This window comes from Strigops habroptila, chromosome 3 (genome assembly GCF_004027225.2).
Source record: "Strigops habroptila isolate Jane chromosome 3, bStrHab1.2.pri, whole genome shotgun sequence".
NCBI lineage: Eukaryota > Metazoa > Chordata > Aves > Psittaciformes > Psittacidae > Strigops > Strigops habroptila.
This window is the reverse complement of record NC_044279.2, coordinates 66,598,298-66,616,305: the sequence shown is the minus strand read 5'-3', so window position 1 is coordinate 66,616,305 and position 18,008 is coordinate 66,598,298. Positions and strand designations below refer to the sequence as shown.

The window sequence follows — 18,008 nt, the reverse complement described above, 5'->3', positions numbered from 1 at the left end:
GACCAAATTTAGTTCTGCCATTCTTTTTCCCGGTATATGCAATAAACCCGAAGAACTAGATTCATAAAAGAGCCAAGGCATCACCTTCAAAGATGTTTTTCCAATTTCTACTCAACTGCAAACCTAGCGAAAACTTGAAATTCTTATGTGAAATATTTTCTTTCTGAATGAGCAGTGAAATACACGTTAAACATTTCCAGTGATGTTATTACTCTTGCATTTCAATCTTTCAAATGCCTTCTATTGCTGTTAAGTATTCACATGAAGTTATTTCATTTCAAAGCTTACCATGTCAGGCTATTAGAATTCCTCTCTGCTGCAGGCCAGATTTCCTGGTGGTCCTTAAAATTATGCCGCATTAACAGCCTTGTAATAACTGTATACCAAGGTGCCATGTTCATTTCACAAGATTTTTCTCTAGAAACATGCATTTATTTTGCATCTGTATTGTAACAGATTCCTACTTCCTACAGATTAAGGTCCCTACTTAATTCTATTTCTAAGACCTACAGATATCATCTTTCTTTTCATTTACAAAGCAGTAGGATGGATCTTCCACTTCAGCTTTTAATTCCCCCCTCCATTTTAGAGAGATGCGAACAGGCAAAAACAATATTGCGTGCAACTCAACATCTATTTTAACAGTATCTTTGTCATTGTTTCATAATAAAACCAGTGCATTTATTTAATAAATATTTCTATAGTACTTCTATGTGCTGGCTAAACTGCATTGCTTATTCTTTAAGAAATGGTAAAGTTAAGCATCAATAAATAACTGCTCCAGGTTTCCTTTTTTTCCCTGTTCTTGGGAGAAGACAAAGGGCTTAGGAAGAAAAACACCCTCAAAACTCACAATTCTGGGGAGTTTCATACAAACTGGAGAGCAGGAAGGGGGGTGCACCTTATGCTCCTATATTAAAGCCTCTTTCCCGAGGAACAGGTTACATTTGTGCAACCCTGTGATGTGTGGCATCATTCAGTCATGGTCCCCGTGAGCGTCCTGACCCCAGGAGCTGCTGAACAGGACGGTAGCTGGGTGATGGTGTAGGACTTCCCTCTGTCACCGCCACCTTATGACCTCATCCAGGACATCCAAAAAATTTGTTTAAAAATGCATGGAAAAAATACATTTTGGCATTCCTATGATGCTGTCCTCATTGTTTTACATGTCCAAAATGTTCAGTGAGTGCATCTCAAATTCACAAATAATTTTGTATTGACTGCATATTTATATTAGGAAATAAACAGTTTATGACCAACAATTCACTGCATCAATTTCAACATGGCCATAGGTGAGCACATCCACTAACATTAGCCAGGAAACTAGAATTTTCATCAGGAGGGAAGACAGGACCACAGCCAAGCTCCTAACCTCTCAGCTCAGGCTGAGCTTCAGTAACAATGAAAGACATGTTCTCAGATCTATATGAATCATGAATATGTCCCTGAATTTCCCACTGAACGCAGAGAATCAAGGTTGAGCCCAGAAATCCCATAAGTTTATTGGAGGGAGCCTCTCTATCTATTTTTGTCTAAGTATTTTGCTGCTGGGCAAAGGTGCTGAGCTGGACTGCTAAAAGCAAGCTGCATCCTGCTCTGAACAGTGAGACAGCACAGGTCTCCTCTGCCTGCAAAGCCTTGGGGTGCTCTTGCCTTTAGAGCGGGCATGTGTCCATGTACGGTGCAGGGGACTTACAGACTTGACCTTTCCAGCATGCAGGGAAGTAGGCTAAGCACAGAGATGGCCAGGACAGGTAAGTCAAACAGCATTAGGAGCAAGAAGCCGGCTTGTAAGGGAAAAGAGTCAAAGAACTCAGGACCATCACAAAACAACTGCCGTGGGTGGGAAAGAATATCTGAAATGATCCAAATATATAAAGGAAGAGGAGGATTTTTTTTTGGAGGGGGTTATCTCAAAATGAGTAAGTACAACTTATCAGAAGGCAAATGAAAATATAAACCAGCTACAAGAATATTCCTTAAAATTCGAACTGGCCTGGCAGTGATGACACTAGCTCCAGTCGGGAGTAGGGGCAGCACTTACCTCTTATTATGCTGACCGGTATTTACAGTTGAGAGCTCCTGGTTTTATTTTGGGCTTCATTTCCTACAGTCATGCAAATGGTGGCACAATACTCCACCTTGTTTCTATCACTGTAAAGTACTTCATATTCACCACTGCCCCAGAACCACTAGAAAAGCAATGTAGATGTTACACAGAAGGGAAGGGAACACAAAAATACAATGCCAAAACCAATATTGTTTCAGTCACCTTCGATATTTTACATGCCTATTTTGTTCGGTTTGGTATGATACTGTTTATGTCCTGAAATCTATGCTGTGAAACATACAGAATGTACGTTATGGAAGAATTCCCACTGCTGCTACAGCCTCAGCCTCTCAGTTTCCAGTAGCTCAGGACTGTACATCCATCACCTGCACGATGTATTAGTGCCAGGTTTGCATTAAGAAACAACTGGTTTTATTTAGCTCCTCCTGAAAATTAACTTTGGTTCACTTTTGAAACTGACAGGCTTCATTCTGCAACCACCAGAGTGGAAGAATAAATACTGTTATACTGTTCTATTTTTTCATAATGTCAGAACTCACGCCATATCAGCAAAGTGTTATCTGCATCTGAAAGAATGGCAAAAGGAGGCAAATGGAAACTGCAGACTGATGCTCCGACCAGACAGATTTTTGTGCTTGGCTTGAATCCCCTCGTTTCAAAATGAGGCCTCATGCACCTGCTTGCTGGGAGCAGCTTATAGGATTGGGGTCAGAACTGCAGCTACCGGGGAAGCCTCTCCCTCAACCCTGCCTCTAGTTTTTTCTTGTTATCGTCATGGTTATATCATCTTTAGTAGCACTAATGCAGCCTGATCTCTCTAAACTATGTCAGACTAGTAGAAGGGAAAAAAAACCCCCACTTGTCTGCTCTCTCCTTCTTTGTACTCTTTATTTTTAAATTTGTTAGGTATGATGACCTCTGTGAGAGTGCCAGATTCATTCTGGCAGACTTGGCTGCTAACTCCTATCTACTAGGACTGAGGGACATGATCTGAATTTGGGATGTCTATTAATAATCTGTTTCTTATCTTAATAAATATTTGTGATTTGTTTATCTGACACTGATGACATGTTTATTGTAACAAATATGCTTACTGGTCATGATTCACATTGGTCTCTTATTTTGGACTGTTTTCATTTTTCTGTAGGCAGCTCATGCTGTTTTATATATTCTGTCACAGTTGGTTGTGTTTTGCCTTTTTGTGCTGATCTCTGTAAAAAACACAGCACATAAGAAATTAAAAACCCACTATTTCCAAAGTCATCACTCTACCACATACATTCAGCAGTAATTTAAATGTGTATGAAACAGAGCACCAACCTGAACAGATGGGATACTTTTAAACAAATCGTAACTTAAGACAGCAGCAAATAACTCTGGCTCCTTTAGGATCCAGACCTGAAACAAAGACAGCGCCAATGGAAAGACTGGCCTTGTCTTTTGACCAAGTCCCAGGTACCTATGTGCTCCTGCGCCGTGACATCTTTGGAGAGAGGATTCTGTTTGCTCAAGTGGCCTTGAACCCCTACCTGGCCACGTACGTGATGCCGTCCTTGTTCCTGGCAGTGCATGGGAAAAGTGTTAGGTAAGGACAGCTGAAGCAAAGATCTGCTCCCTGCCACAGGATGATGCGAGTGCTAAAAATCCAGACAGGATCAAGGTGAGACCAGACAAACTGATAGAAGGGAAAACTACTGAGGGAATTTTTTTTAATGCAAGTGTATCACCTCTGGCTCAGGAAGTCTGGTTGGAAGTATATTTTGGGAAAGTATCACTTTGTGCTGCTCCCACTGTAATTCTCTTTTCTAGGCATCTGATTTTTGTTGTTTGTATGCTATTAAGGTCTTACACAGTGGACTTCAACCTGGACTTCAACTTTCAAGTTTTGAGTCTCCCTTTTGACCACACTCAGAATGTCTTTGTAACAAATATTCAGCCATTCTTTTACTGAGAAACACTTCAGATGCCTCCTCCCTCACACTTTTGTGCCTTCTGCACATTTACTTCTCTACCACAACTTCCACATCATTCTTGCCTGCAGACCAAACATCAGTCCTCCCCCTGACTCAGTTCTGCCCACCCCAGTGACTAAGAACCCATGCGTGCATCTTCAGTCTCCTGCCCCCTGTCAGTTCTCACCCATCTCCCTGTGTCATGCTTCCAAATTCACCTTGGTTCTTTGCCATTTCTCTCTCCCCCTTCCCAAGGTGAGCGCTGCAGAGGGAAGGAGTAAGTGAACCATCATGTCTGCATGGGATGGAAAGAAAAGGTAGTGCTGCTGTGAGCTTTGGGGATTATTTTTTGTTTGAATTTTATCTTTTAAAACTGAATATAGTGTTGTTTGAGAAGGTGCTTCTGCTCACTATCTGAAAAGGTCTCCTAGGAGGCTTTCACTTGGGAGATGGGCCAACAAAGTAGCCAGCAAATCAGTGGAGAATTCCTCTCTGGCCAAGTTAAATACTGTAAAGTTTCAGTTGCTTGTCTTGTCACTAGATTGGCTTCAACTTCTGCCAAAATCCCAAGAGTTGTAAAGAAATTCACAAGACAGAATGGCTTGTACCCAGAGCTTAACCTTATGTTAAGCTAATGCATGCAACACAAAAACTAGACCTGTGATCTGCCACCATTTGACCTATTTCCTGCTCTTTACATCTGGGCTTCCCAAAACAGAGTGATCTCTTCCATGCTTTGCAAGAGGCTATGCAGACAGAAGTTCTGCCATATGGCATCAATTGAAGCAGTGTGGATGGTGGTAGCTGTCTGAAGCAATTCTGCTGTGTCCCTCAAAGAAGAGTCTGGAGCAAGTTCTGTTGGTTTTGAGTCACAGGATCTTTCTGGTCTCTTTCTTTGCTCCTTGAAATTCTTTCAGACACCAAAATAGAACTTATCACAAGTCAGCATGTCTGAGCACAAGGGATCCTGTCTGTAAGTAGATTTGAAGGCAAAGGTTAACCTGAGCAGAAGCCTGACCCCCAAAATAATGAGCAACAAGAGATAGGAACACATCTGAGCAGCAACATCTTCAGCAAGTATCTGACCTGCCTCTAGCTGGACCATAGTGTGTATCAGCAAGTCTGAAGGATTACCTCAAAAGCAAGAAAAAAAAAAAAAGACTCAAGTTATAATAAAACTGCATCATTTAAAGAGTTCAGTCTGTTTAGCTTGCTAAAAATAATAGCATCAGGTGATCTATCAGTCTTCTTCAAGGAGAGAAGGGCTTTAGGACTAAAGAGCTCTTTACTCTAGTGAGAACGGCATACTCACTTCTGGAAAGTAAAAAGGATAAATTCAAATAAGAAAAATATTCCAGCTTGTCAACAATGTCAAAGATTAACTATAGTCACATAATAGCAAGGAACAAGACAAATTCTCTACCTTTTACTGTCTTCACAGCAGTATCAGAGGCATTTCCAGAGATAGGTTTTTATTAAACTCATGTTCCAAGCTGCATGAGATTATAGGGTATGTAGCACATCAGGCCAGATGCCTTATTGATTTGTCCTGGCCTTAATTTCCCTGAGAACTCAGCATCTGCTTACCCCTTTTGCGTAACAGGAGCACAGACCAGCCAAGCCATGCTTTCAAGGTGAAACAGGATGCCACTGAGGGCCTGTAATCAGAAAGTGCTCGCTCTGTTTCAGATGAGCGCTGAGTAAAGGCAAGAGGAGTCCTCTGGTATCTTCATCCTCAGTCCTGCTCCTCAAAACCAGATGGTCTGCAGCTGTACCTTCTTTAAACAGAAATCTGCAACAAGGTGAACACTCTTATGTTGGAGCTGTTGAACTGTTAGTTCATACTGATATCACAGAATCAGAAGCAAAACGAAAGTATCTTGTTCAATAAATCAAACATAAAGAGGTGAGATGTGGTGAAGACAAATACCTCAGTTTCTTTCAATTTTTATTATTGTTCCCCTGGAACATAGCTGACAAATATTTTAAACAGCTGCTTATCCCAAAATGGTATATTGCAGCCTTAGCTGAAATGTATATTGTTCATGCATGTTTTTTGCTTTCTTGACAGCATTTCATCTCTGCCATTGCAGAAAAATGCAACCTTCTAGTTGGAGTTTAGACTTAACATTATTCCATTTCTTCTTTTTTTTCTGTGTATCTTATGCAAGGTCAGATGACACAAACCCGTCCCATCTGAAAATCTCAATGTAATTCAGTGGGACTAGTCAGGTAACGTTTGGAGGACTGAGCTCATATTCCATTTTTTCATTGTACTGCAGTATTTACAAAAGGCTGAACAACTGTCAGTTCAAACAAAAACCCGACTGACTCTGAAGAAAATGTCCCCGTGCAGCATTTGCTCTCCAGAATTAATCAATTAAGTGGTCAAAGCTTAATTTCCTTCATGAAGAAGACAGGAGATAATATAACATTTAGCAACATTAAAAGGGAAAGTGCATTCTAAAGAGGGACCTTGATTCCTTTTATTTTGCAGTAAATAATGCACGGCTGCACTAGCACAGTTCAAATACAGTCAAGATTTGAAAATGTGTCAAAACTACACATCAGCTAAGGCTACAGTACAGCATTTGTACCATATTTCCTGATGAGCAGCTAGTTTAAAACAGTTATATGTCAGCTTAGCTGTACTCCACTAAGAGAGGAAAAATACCCCAACCAAACATTGAAACTGCATCTCAGCTCTTTATGTTTGATTTATAGAACAAGGTATTTTCTTTTTGCTTCTGATTTTGTGGTATCAGTATGAATTAACAATTCAACAGCCCCAATAAGACAGAAAGGATTCACTTTGTTTTAGACCATACCACCTGGCTTTTAGATGCTGGACCGAGGCAGAAGATGCCAGAGGACTGCTCTTGCCTTTACCCAATGCTCATCTGAAGCACAGGAAGCACTGCTGTTGACTCCAATGCTTTCTGATTACAGGCCCTCAGTGGCACCCCATATGATTGTGGGCAACATGCTTTGATTGGTCTTAGCCTCATTTTATCCATCTGCTTAACAGGTGTAAGCCGATAGTGGCTTGGCTTAGACTCAAGATGGTGAAACATCTCTCATTGGTCTGAATAGTTTTGGATGAGGCCTTAAGCGAAAGAAGCCTGAGTGAAAGAAGCATTCAGGAGATGCAGATTCCCCCCCCAGCCATGAATTATGTATGAGTACATTGTGATTGTCTTGATTCTATCCCGTATTTTGAAATTATTCATCTAATTCCTGCAGATTTTTTTGGTCTGTAGGCTGTTTGCAAGCAGAAGAATCTCTACTCAAGCAGCTGCTAACCTCCAGGTGGGTCTGAAAATGCCCTGGCTTCCCCCTGAAATCAGAATGGCAGCTGGCAACACAAGACAATGATACTTGCGTCTCTTCCCTCCCATCTTTAATTCTGTCTTCTTTACATGACTCATGTTAGCTTCCTTGTGTGTACTTCTTGAACTGGATGAGAATGGATCTGGTTGGAAACAAACACTGGCTATGGGGATTTCACTCAAGATGCTGCCACATTTTTGAGAGAGCCAGGAAAAAGGTGAGAAAATGTTAGGTTAATTAAGGGGGGTTGGCCAACATTAAACTTGCCTTTCCTTGAGTACTAAGGCCCTGACCTTGAACACATAATCCTTATTGTAGTCAGGTGTGCTTATAGACAATTCTCCTTCTCCTGAAAGACAATAGAAATACGGCTAACAGAAGCATAAAACACCTTACTGTAAACTCATGAGCTTATGATAATAAGACCATAAAGCCATAGCTGGGAACCTAAGCTATATGCCCTGCATCTCCAACTGGTAGCACTTTGGATACTGAATTACAAGGGGAAGGTTGTTACCTTGCAAGGCCTGGGCGTGGAAGATGGAGGAAAATGGAGTCAAATGCAAGAAATGGGGAGAAGACTGCCTGGGTTTGCTGCTAGGAGCTCCCACCCAGAAGGACATAGAGCGTAACTAAGAGGGAAATGCCTTGAACAGAAATTCAAATGGAAAAGCGCAGGAAGTCTCTACCTGTCAAAAGGCTGGAGTGATTTGTTTGCATCAAGTTTCAGTGAGCTGTTGCAAATTAAAGTGGGATTAAGACCTCTCAGATGTTGCGAGAACACACTGCAGTGAAAATTTGTCTTCAGATGAAACAACTGAAGATGTTACTACCTTCTCTCTCATGTATTGCTTCTTGGTATACCGTTATTTATGGATTCACTCTACTCTGACTGAATTAAACAGCTAAATAAATATAAAATCAGATCATGTCGTATTAGACCTTTCCATTAAATCCTGGGGCTTGATTCATTTGCATTTTATTGTGTGTTTATAATGCATGCTTATTTTAATTACTACTGCTGCACTTTATTTGTAATTGTCTGTGCAATGCCCAAGCACCTTGCTAAGTGGATAAGGGAAGCACTTTATTCCATAACAACATAATTAATCCATTATTAGTCATTACTATTTTTTTCTGGAATGGACCGAAAAGAATCAGGACTCTGAAAAATACAATACCAACAAATTATCTGTGGCAAAAATAATCTTCACCATTGTTTCCCTCTAGATATCATCTCCTCTGAAGAGAGAAGCGGCAGCATTCAGTGACCTGAAGATCGGGTTAAATGCTAAAGTTGCTCGCAATCAGAGATCTGTCTCCTGCCCAGGCTTCCTGCATGGCCTTGGACAAGTCATTCAACCACTTTATGTCCTTATTTCCCTATCCGACAGCTACAATCCTACCATTCGCTTTCTGTGGAAGAATAAAGCTTACTATACTAATGTGCAGAGCTTCGCAAGTGATGTTTGTTAGGTATTGTGGCGGCATAATGAAAGGCACACAGTGATGGCTGGGTAAAAGAGGAGGCATTTCCTAGCTATGCAGGATTCTTGCTTACCCAGTGAAAGAATACATTCAGTTTCTTCTGATAACCTTGCAATTCCTCCTGAATGAATATCCCATCATCATTGAATTTTCTTATTACACACGATTATGCAACTCTTATCTCTTGAAGTTTTGTAAGAAGATCCCTGCGCAGTCTTTCACGTCAGGCACAAAAGCATGCTGCTGCATTTCCCTTTGGCACGTGCCCTCTGTAGAAACCTGAAAGGTTAGGTATGGTCTTACCATTTTCGTTCACCAGTCACCACACCCACAGAGAAAACAGGTTTCTTTCTGATTCTCCTAACATGCTTGTTTTTAGCTTATGAATCCATGCCTGTATGCGTCTGTGTAATTTATGAGAAAGATTTATTAGCAGAAGCTAGGCTAATGAGGCCGGACAAGCAAATTAAAGGTGTGAAAACAGTGAACGAATACATCGGGAGCACTTCGCACAGTAGAAGTCACATCTGATAGGCATTCAAGCACCATGACGAGACTTCCAAGCTGTTTTGCCCCATCCCCAGTCATCCAAACCGGGAAGATTTTCTCCTTTTAGTTAGTAACAACCTGGCTGTCTATACTTGGATATGCCAGTACGATGTCTATGACCCTTATTTCTTCATTGCTTTGATCAAGCTGAGCTGCAAAGGAACATGATGTCCACTGCAAAGACAGAACTCTGCACAGAGATTGTCTTAAGAGTTACAACAGCCTCCTCTGTTCTGCAAGATAAACAGTCTCTGCCTGAAGTCTCTCCTAACAAGGACAAGGTAACTCTCTGTGTGTGTATGTGCATATGTTAGCGTACCAATAGCCATCCCTGGTTGTTTCCCAGCACGTACCGATGCCAAAAGCACGTTATTTCCATTGGTGTCCCTGGACTCTGTTCCTATGAGGCAAGACTGAAGTGATGCTGTTCAGTAGCATCTCTGAAAGGAGACAGCACACCAGCATGATTTCCCAAACGATCACTTTCACACTCCCCCAAATATAGCTCAGGTGTTTTCACCTCCCCTGTCTTTCCGTGTGTGCCTTTTTTCACACTCCCCTATAACCATCTTTCCCCTTGCGAAATAATGCTAATTCCTGCTCAGTCATTCCCCTGTCACAAAATGTTAATGACACACTAGGCAACGGGATGGGGGAAGGTCTCCACTAAAACTTTCCAATAAAATCAAAAGTGTGTGGGATGTGAATGCTTTTAGTCATTAGTCAAAGACTCCAGGGTCTTTCCCCCACCCCAGCACACAGGGGACAGACACAAGGCAATGTTTCACGATCCTCCAAAGCTATCTCTAAGAGCTTGAGAGAGAACTGTGAATAGCAGTTCTTTTTTAGGAGGAGTCTGTGAAGAAGTTCTAATCCTGGTGATCCTGTTTGCATCAGTTTACATTCCCAGGGCCATCCGTGAACAGAAGAGACTGGAAATACACCTTTCAGCTCCTCTGAAATGGAGATTCTCCTCTACGTTGCTGGGTTCCTCACTTCAGGAAATCCTTGCTACGAATCTGCTGATCTGAAAAGGCAAAACAAGAGTAGTTCTACACTCAAAATGACCTACTTAAAACTTTTTTGTTTGCTTTTTGTTCTGTGGCTTGCACCTTTTGTACACTCAGTCAAATGCACTGACATGCTTGCCTAAAACCGGGTGTGACTGCTTGTTACAAATCCTGGATCTTCAGTACCCACAGTGATTGGAAGGATACCTTTATGGAGATCAGCAGAATTGTGTGCAGATCTACACAGGAGTTCCTGAAAGTAAGTTTATTACCATTAGCCAGGTTACTTATTGATGAATATAACAGGAAGCTCACAGATAGTTTCTCAGACCCAAACTGTAAGTTTGAAAGCTCTTAAGGCTGTGGGTGAGGAAGGGTAAGAGAAGATGTTGAGATGAAGAAAACCTGTACAGAGTCTAGCAGCAAAGGCCCTGCCTGTCACTTCTCTGCTATTATTACATCCCCAGCCTCCACAACCCCCACCAAATCCCCACACCAAGTCCAAGCTTTATTCCCATGAAACCTAAAGGACACCAGAGACTCAGAGGAGCAACAAACTTCTAACATCCATTTTCCTCGGTACATCGTCCTTCCCTCGGGTTCACATTGGCCTTCTGCATGCTAACAAGGGAAGTGAAAGAAACAGGACCGTGATCAACAGGGCAGCCAAGCCCAGCCACAGTTATTCAAGTCACTTTGGGGGAAAAGGAAAGTCACCAAGCCACCCTGGAGACGAATGTAACACTTAGTTCAGGGAGGACACAAGAGCGGAGAAGAGCGGCTGCGAAGGGCATCGCAGAGGGGCACTGCCCGCCCGCTCCCTCCCTGCCCAGGCTCCCCTCAGACCGCGGAGCGCGGCGGTGCCGGAGCAGCGCCCACCGCCTCGCTGAGGGGCGGAAGGGCCGGGGCAGCGAGGCACGGCCACTCGAGTTTTACCTCAGAAACACGGGCCCCGGGAACGGGAGCGGGACCTGGACGGGACGGGAACCACTCCGCCCCCTGCCCAGGTCCCTCCCGCGCCTGCGCGGCCCGGCCGGGGGGGGCGGAGCCTCTGCGGCGGGTCCCGCCCCTCTCCCCCTCCCACGGACTCGGCCGTGCGTGGCGCGCGGGGGCAGCCGAGCCGAGCCGAGCCGAGCCGAGCCGAGCCGAGCCGAGCCGAGCCGAGCCGAGCCGCCTCCTCCTCCCCTCGGCTCCCCGCCCGCGAGAACGCGCGCCCGCGCGCGTGGCCACTGGTGGCGCGGCCGCGCGCGCGCGCGCTCGTGAGGCGGCTCGGCTGGTGTCGGCGCCTCCCCGCATCCCGCGCCGCTGTCGGCGGAGCCCGGCGGCCGGGCAGCGCGGCCCGGTCCGGCAGCCGGGGCATGGAGAGCCTGCTGGAGAACCCGGTGCGCGCCGTGCTCTACCTGAAGGAGCTCACCGCCATCGTGCAGAACCAGCAGAGCCTCATCCACACCCAGCGCCAGCGCATCGACGAGCTGGAGCGGCGGCTGGACGAGCTCAGCACCGAGAACCGCAACCTCCGCGGGCAGCAGCCGCCCCACGCTGAGCCGCCGGCAGTCCCCGCCGAGCCGCCCCAGGGCTCCCCGGCCGAGCAGCCCCCGTCGGCGCCGGGCCAACTCGACCCGCTCCAGCACCACCAACAGCTCCCGGCGCAGCCGCCGCCGCCGGCGGGCAAGCAGGCACCGGCCGGCCCCGGCGGCAGCGGGCGGGCTGCCGGCCACCAGCACCCCGCCGTCCAGCCCCACCAGCACCCCGCCGAGAAGGACGGCAGGGAGAAGGGCTGCTGCACCGCTCTGCTCCAGCACAAGCCCCACCAGGCCATCAGCAAAGGCGTCCTGAGCCGGAGACCAGAGTAAGTGAGGAGGGGGAAGGGGGCGGGCAGGGGTGGCAGCGGGGAGCAGCGGTGGAACGGGCCCCGTCCGGGCCCGGCTCCGAGAGGGGACCGGGCTATACCCCCCTGCAGCCTTGCGGAGCGAGAGGCGGTGTGTGGGTGGGTGGGGAATCCCGCCCTCCTTCCCTCCTTCCATCCCTCCTTCCATGCGTTCTCGGGGAGGGAGAGCAGGCAGAGTGCAAAGAGGAGCCAGGATGCTGCTTCCCGGAGGCGTTCGCCTCCCGGTTCACCCCTTTCATTTCTATGTACAAGTGTCCGTGGTCCATTTCAACCCGGCCGCGGTGCTCGGACAGCATCGTGCCCTCATTGTCTGTCACAAATAAATAAGTCTTGGGTCAAAGGCGACAGCAGCATTGTGACAGTTTCTGTTTGCCTTAACTCGCAGCTATCTGTCAAAATACCCCATCCTCCCTGGAACGAGCTGGGGTTTTCCTGATGCGAGGGGGCTACGGTATGCATTATGTTGTGCACGGTGTATATGTGTTCATAGAGATACAGATGCTGTATATACGTTTGACATTTAGGATGCTTATCACACTTGTGTGTGGGTTGTCTGGGTTTTTTCTTCTCTTTATTTTTTCTGGTGAGTGGCACCTGACACTGATCCAGCTCTTCAAAAGGACAAAGTATTTTTTTCCTGGTCTTTCCTCTCCGGTGAAGAAAGCATGACTACTAGTACTGAATGCTGATAATGGTCTGTGTGCATGCATGTATAGTAAACAAGGATGAGCGTTCCAGCACTAGAGGTAGTGGAAGAGGCTACTATTGAGGAGTAACATTTTCTTGGATTATGTATCCAGTATATACCACCAGCTCACCGGCTGGTAATTACAACTGCAGTCAGTGTTGTAATAATTCCCTTTGTTTAGGCACTTTGAAAGCAGGGGCATGCTTTCTGGTTGAACGCCAGAGTCAGTGAAGTTAGGAGGAGAAGGGGTATAGTTTCTGATGTAGGTTCTTTTATGTAAGAAAGAAGCTAATATAAGTAGTAAAACTAGATCGGAATTTCTTTCCTGGAATGAACTCTGTTGTTTTGGTTATAGTAATGTCAAAACAAATGAAGCACACAGCACACTGTATAGCCCAACACGTCTTCCTTGTCTCTTTTGACAATTTAAATAGAAAGGACCCTCTCTCATGTTTGCTTTGAATCCACAAGCTTAGCTACAAACATGGAGCTGGATTTTCAGCTGGTGCAAGTACAGTTACACCACTTCATAGCAGCTAAGCTCTATCACATGATTCTGTGAAAATCAGTGGAGAAATTACTCTTGAAATAAATACTATTAAAGGAATATGTAATGTCAAGGCACACTTGAATCCTCAAAGGCAGATCCATATTTCTAAAATACTGCACTGTATGACTCAGTTTCACGATCACAACTTGCAGGGAGTGGGCTACGCAGAGTATTAATACAGGTAGTAAGGATTTGCAGGATCTGGCCCTTCTTCATCATGCAATAGATAGAGCTTTAAAAATACTTTGGACCAGACTCTGAACTCATGGTGATTGCTGTACATCCAGAACAGCATAGTTTAAGTCACTGTAGCCAAAACAGTAAGAAACCCACTTAAAAACACATAATCAACCTCTTGTTTTTTTCAGTAGTGAATCCCTGCAGTGAAGGCTCTATTAGAAACATCGCATCAGCAAGGGCTTTCCTTTCTTCTGAACAGAGTTTCTAACATACGTCATTACACAGACTGAAGATTCAATTTCTATGCATAAGTCTAAAAACCTCCTTCTTACCTGACCTTTTTCTTTTGCAGTGGGGTTTGACTGGGGAAGAACTGTAGACTTTTTTTCTTCATAGCAAAATGCTGATCGCTGGTACATCGTGCAATAATCTTTATATTTTAAGTACATAGATAGATGGATGGACGGAACCTTTATGTGGAAAGTCAGGGCTGCTGCTGGGGATAACAGAGCAATCCCTGCAGCGTTCTTCACTTGGGAGGATTAAAATAGACTGCTTCTGTTTCTTTCTATAGCTTAGGCAAACCAAAAGCTTTGTACAGGAAAGGAATTATGACAGATGCAAAACAGTCCACATTTCTCACTCCTGCAGGTCCTTTACCCCAACCCTGTCCCCACTGATTGCATATACCGGGTTTCATCCTCTCTCATCTTTGACTGTTAGAAGGAAATCAAACCGACTGCAAAATCTAACTTAAAGGCAACTTGGATGGAGGGTCGGGAATTTTCACCACCTATTGACAGCATGCCCAATATCCCTTATGATCCAGCTCACCAACCTGAGAGTTGTATTTTTGCTTTTGTGCGACAGCAGGGGACGTACACTTGAATACATATACAGGCTAGGTATCTGCACTCTCCTCCTTTTTCTCCACATCTGAACATGTTTTTCCATCAATTATAAACCCTGAAATTCAATGTCATTTAATTTTCTTTTCTCTTAGCCAAGAGCATAGGAACTGACTGTTCACTACAGAAAATGGTCACTCTAAACAGAGCAGAAAGGATATTTTAGCATGTCAGGATGCAGTGGCTATAAGCAAGGGTTAAAGCAGCACTCAGGCAGTGCCCTCCTGTCACTACCCAGTAATGGAATTTCCTCTGCCTCTCACAAAACAGGAGGTTCTGGCAGCATGTTTAAGGGTACATGTGCTCACCCTTCTCACCTCAGACACAGCCCAGGGATTTTGCTCATTTTGAGTCAGGATTGAGGGTTTTTTTTTGGAGCCCAGCTAAACCTCAAGCCCAGGATAGAAGTGACGGCCCGAATTTTCGGACATGTGTGACTGTTCTTGTCAACCAGGGCAGTCTTCTGTAAGGGTCTTGGAAGAAGAAACAACTGAAGCATCTCTATAATTTTAAAGAAAAGTTCAGTTTTATTTTTGTTTTTTGCTTTTTTTAAAAAGGATAAGTTTTCTTTTTCTAAACTCCTTTTTTAATATATTTTAAAAAAGCCTACATTTTAAAAAGGAACAAACCCAAGCCTATCTCTAGAAAGGGAACAAGTCCTGAGTTATGCAGAGGCCCCCTAATTGTTGCTGCGTGGCATTGTGTGAGGAAGGTAGCACTGAGCTTACCTATGAAAAGAGAGGCAAGGAGAAAGATTTTTGCAGAGATTCTCAGCAAGAATTCGGCTGATTATTATTCCGTGGCATCTGTCTCTTTCTACCTTAGGAGTCTATTGCATAAGCGCCTCACAGCTTTAAAAACAAAAAAATAAGGTCATTCGTCATGGAATGTTTTGCTTCAAAAATACAGGTTGCCGAATTAGCATAGCTTAGATCACCCTTACTAGGCAGCCTTTTGTCTTAAGGGACCATCCCAAAGTGTCATCAAATCCTGTGAGTATAAATTTTCCTTCCCTTCTTTATCAGGATACTACCTTCTTTTCCAATCCCCAGTACCTTTGTTGAGTATCAAGGAAATGCCACGGGGTTTAGCAGATTAAGTCTAAATGGCTCAAATCCTACTGTTTTTTATCAGTGAAAGTCTCACTATGAGCTCTGCCTATGGAAGTACTTCAGATTTTGAGCACATGGAAAACTCGCTTTGATAAATACAATTAGAATAATAGCTAATAATCCAGTATAGTTCCTTCCATCGAAAGACACGTGTGCAATTTACAAACATTCTGCATTGAAGTGGCATTAAACTCTTCTTTTAACTGTGTTGCCAACAGTGAAAACAAGGCATAGAAACAGTATTTGTCTAGCATGACGTAAAGGACCTAAGTACTGCATTTAAACTGTTAGCCGCTGTTTGCTCTACAAGGTAATCTCCCCATGCAAAACAAACTCTTAGAACTCTTGGAAGAAATTTTCTCAAATCACATTTTCCCAGAGGTCTTAAAGCTCGTTTGGATTTGCATTGGGCTGAACACTATCTTCTTTTATTTTGTATTGGTTTAGGGTAGTATTTTTAATCTTAGTAGAGAGGCAAGTTTAAAGACAATGTTAAAGTCACTTAGTTGCTGTCGTGGTCTGAGGCTGTTTGCTGTATTTTTGTTTGATTTCAAAAGCTCAATTATGTAACTTTAAAATGAAGATATTGCATATGCAGTGGTGCTGTTTTCCATATTTTTTCTTTTTAACTAGGCATTAATGCTCTATTCTATGGATTATCTCCAGGGTAAAAGCATTAGACAAAATCCCACTGATTTCAATGGGTACTAACAATAACTGTAAATATGATGGTTTTCTATTCACATATTTTGCTATATTTGTGCATTGCACCAGTACAAAAAAAAAAAAAACCCAAACAGAAGATCAGAACAACTCTGAGCGGCTTGTGTACCCTTGATACCCATTCCCTTCACTTTGGGTGCACAAGGAATGCTACATTTGCCCTCCCTTTTCATTCTTCCAGATTTCCCCCAGCCTATTTCAGGGTTTAACTCTCTTGAGCTTTCACACACGAGAAATAGTTGCACTGGTGCTGCCCTGGGTTCTGCAAATCCCTGCTAGCAATGTACTGTTTCGGCATTGGAAGTTATTTGGAGTCGAGAGCTTAAGTTGGTTTTGAATGGCAGAGGTCTGCATTGGAATAGCTATACAGATACTAAAGCCCTGCTCAGATGATTTTGAAGTAAAGGGCATAATGAGAGGAAAAAAGAAAGTAGACTCTCTGTGACTACGTCCCATTTAAAGATATATCCATACTGGTTCCATTCACATTGTAGTAAGCCTAAGACATACTTTATGGTATGAACACACCTGCATCGTATCTACATCAGGACCTGTAAAGGCAGAGGAATATGGAATTAGGGATTCACAACAATATTTAAAAAATAACAGATGAAGTGAGAGAAGCAAAGGGTCTCAGCTTAGGAAGGGTTCACAATGAAGCTCTAGGTATAAAATTGCTCAGTAAAGACGGCATGAGAAATTCCACCCACAAAGATAGCACCTTAATATAGAATCATAGAATCAACTAGGTTGGAAAAGACCTTTAAGATCATCAAGTCTAACCATTACCCCAGGTCTGCCAAAACCACTACTAAATCATGTCACTGAGGGTGATGCTATATAAAAGTCCCAGCCCGAGCAACAAGAGTGTCAAGGCTGGAAATACTGTTGTGGGAAATCTCACTGGTAGGATGGAAACACCTGGAAGGAATAACAAGGAAGGAGTCTGTGAGAAATACTGCTTACTGGTGCTTTGGACAGATACTACCTGTGTATCTGTGTCCTGAGCCCAGTTAGAGCAGTACCTGCAAAACGAAGACTCATGCTAATCTTTTAACAAGAGAAGTTGAGGGCTGAAAGCAACAGCAAAAAGGTGATTTTTTTAAATGCTTAAATGGGATGCAAATGCATTGTTTTGTTTTTCTGATAAGATGGTTATATTTTTATGTCACTCAGCTATATGTTCTGTTGCAGCCAGGCTGCTCTTCTCAGGAGGGAAGGGTACCTTTCTTCCATATGCTTTGTACTGGCCCATTTGGTGCCATTTCTCAGGCAGATCTAAGGTAAGGCTCTGTTACAAGACTTTAGGAGCAATGGGCTCACATGGCAACACTGTTAGCATGCAAAAAAATTCACGCATGGCTGTTTGGAAGAGCTACATATGGAAAAATGTTCCAAATGAATAGGTATTAAAAACATCCTTGAGAATTCCTGCCAGGGACTCAGTGCTAGGTGACTTTTGGGCTGGCTGTCCTGTTCTTTGCAGCCTGTGCAGTGTGGAAGGACACCCATTGTTCTGAGACTGCAACAAGCAACTGGTACTTCCATTTCCTTCTTAA

General features: G+C 43.9%; 1 protein-coding gene and 1 long non-coding RNA gene across 6 annotated transcripts in view; one reads left to right on the top strand and one right to left on the bottom strand.

The window, feature by feature from the left end:
* Positions 1 to 9,250: 9,250 nt before the first annotated feature.
* Positions 9,251 to 11,412, bottom strand: LOC115605005. Its single transcript, XR_003990471.1, has 2 exons — positions 11,337 to 11,412; positions 9,251 to 10,417 (listed from the first exon to the last, which is right to left on the bottom strand). It is a non-coding gene; the product is annotated as an uncharacterized LOC115605005 (long non-coding RNA).
* Positions 11,413 to 11,490: 78 nt separating this feature from the next.
* The window catches only part of IQSEC3 (IQ motif and Sec7 domain ArfGEF 3), a 104,057-nt gene continuing 97,539 nt past the window's right edge, over positions 11,491 to 18,008 (top strand). For all 5 annotated transcript variants that reach the window (XM_030478739.1, XM_030478734.1, XM_030478737.1 and 2 more), the window contains exon 1: positions 11,491 to 12,249. In XM_030478739.1, coding sequence (XP_030334599.1) covers positions 11,759 to 12,249 — 491 coding nt within the window. In that variant the 5' untranslated portion in view covers positions 11,491 to 11,758. The remainder of the gene's footprint in view (positions 12,250 to 18,008) is intronic.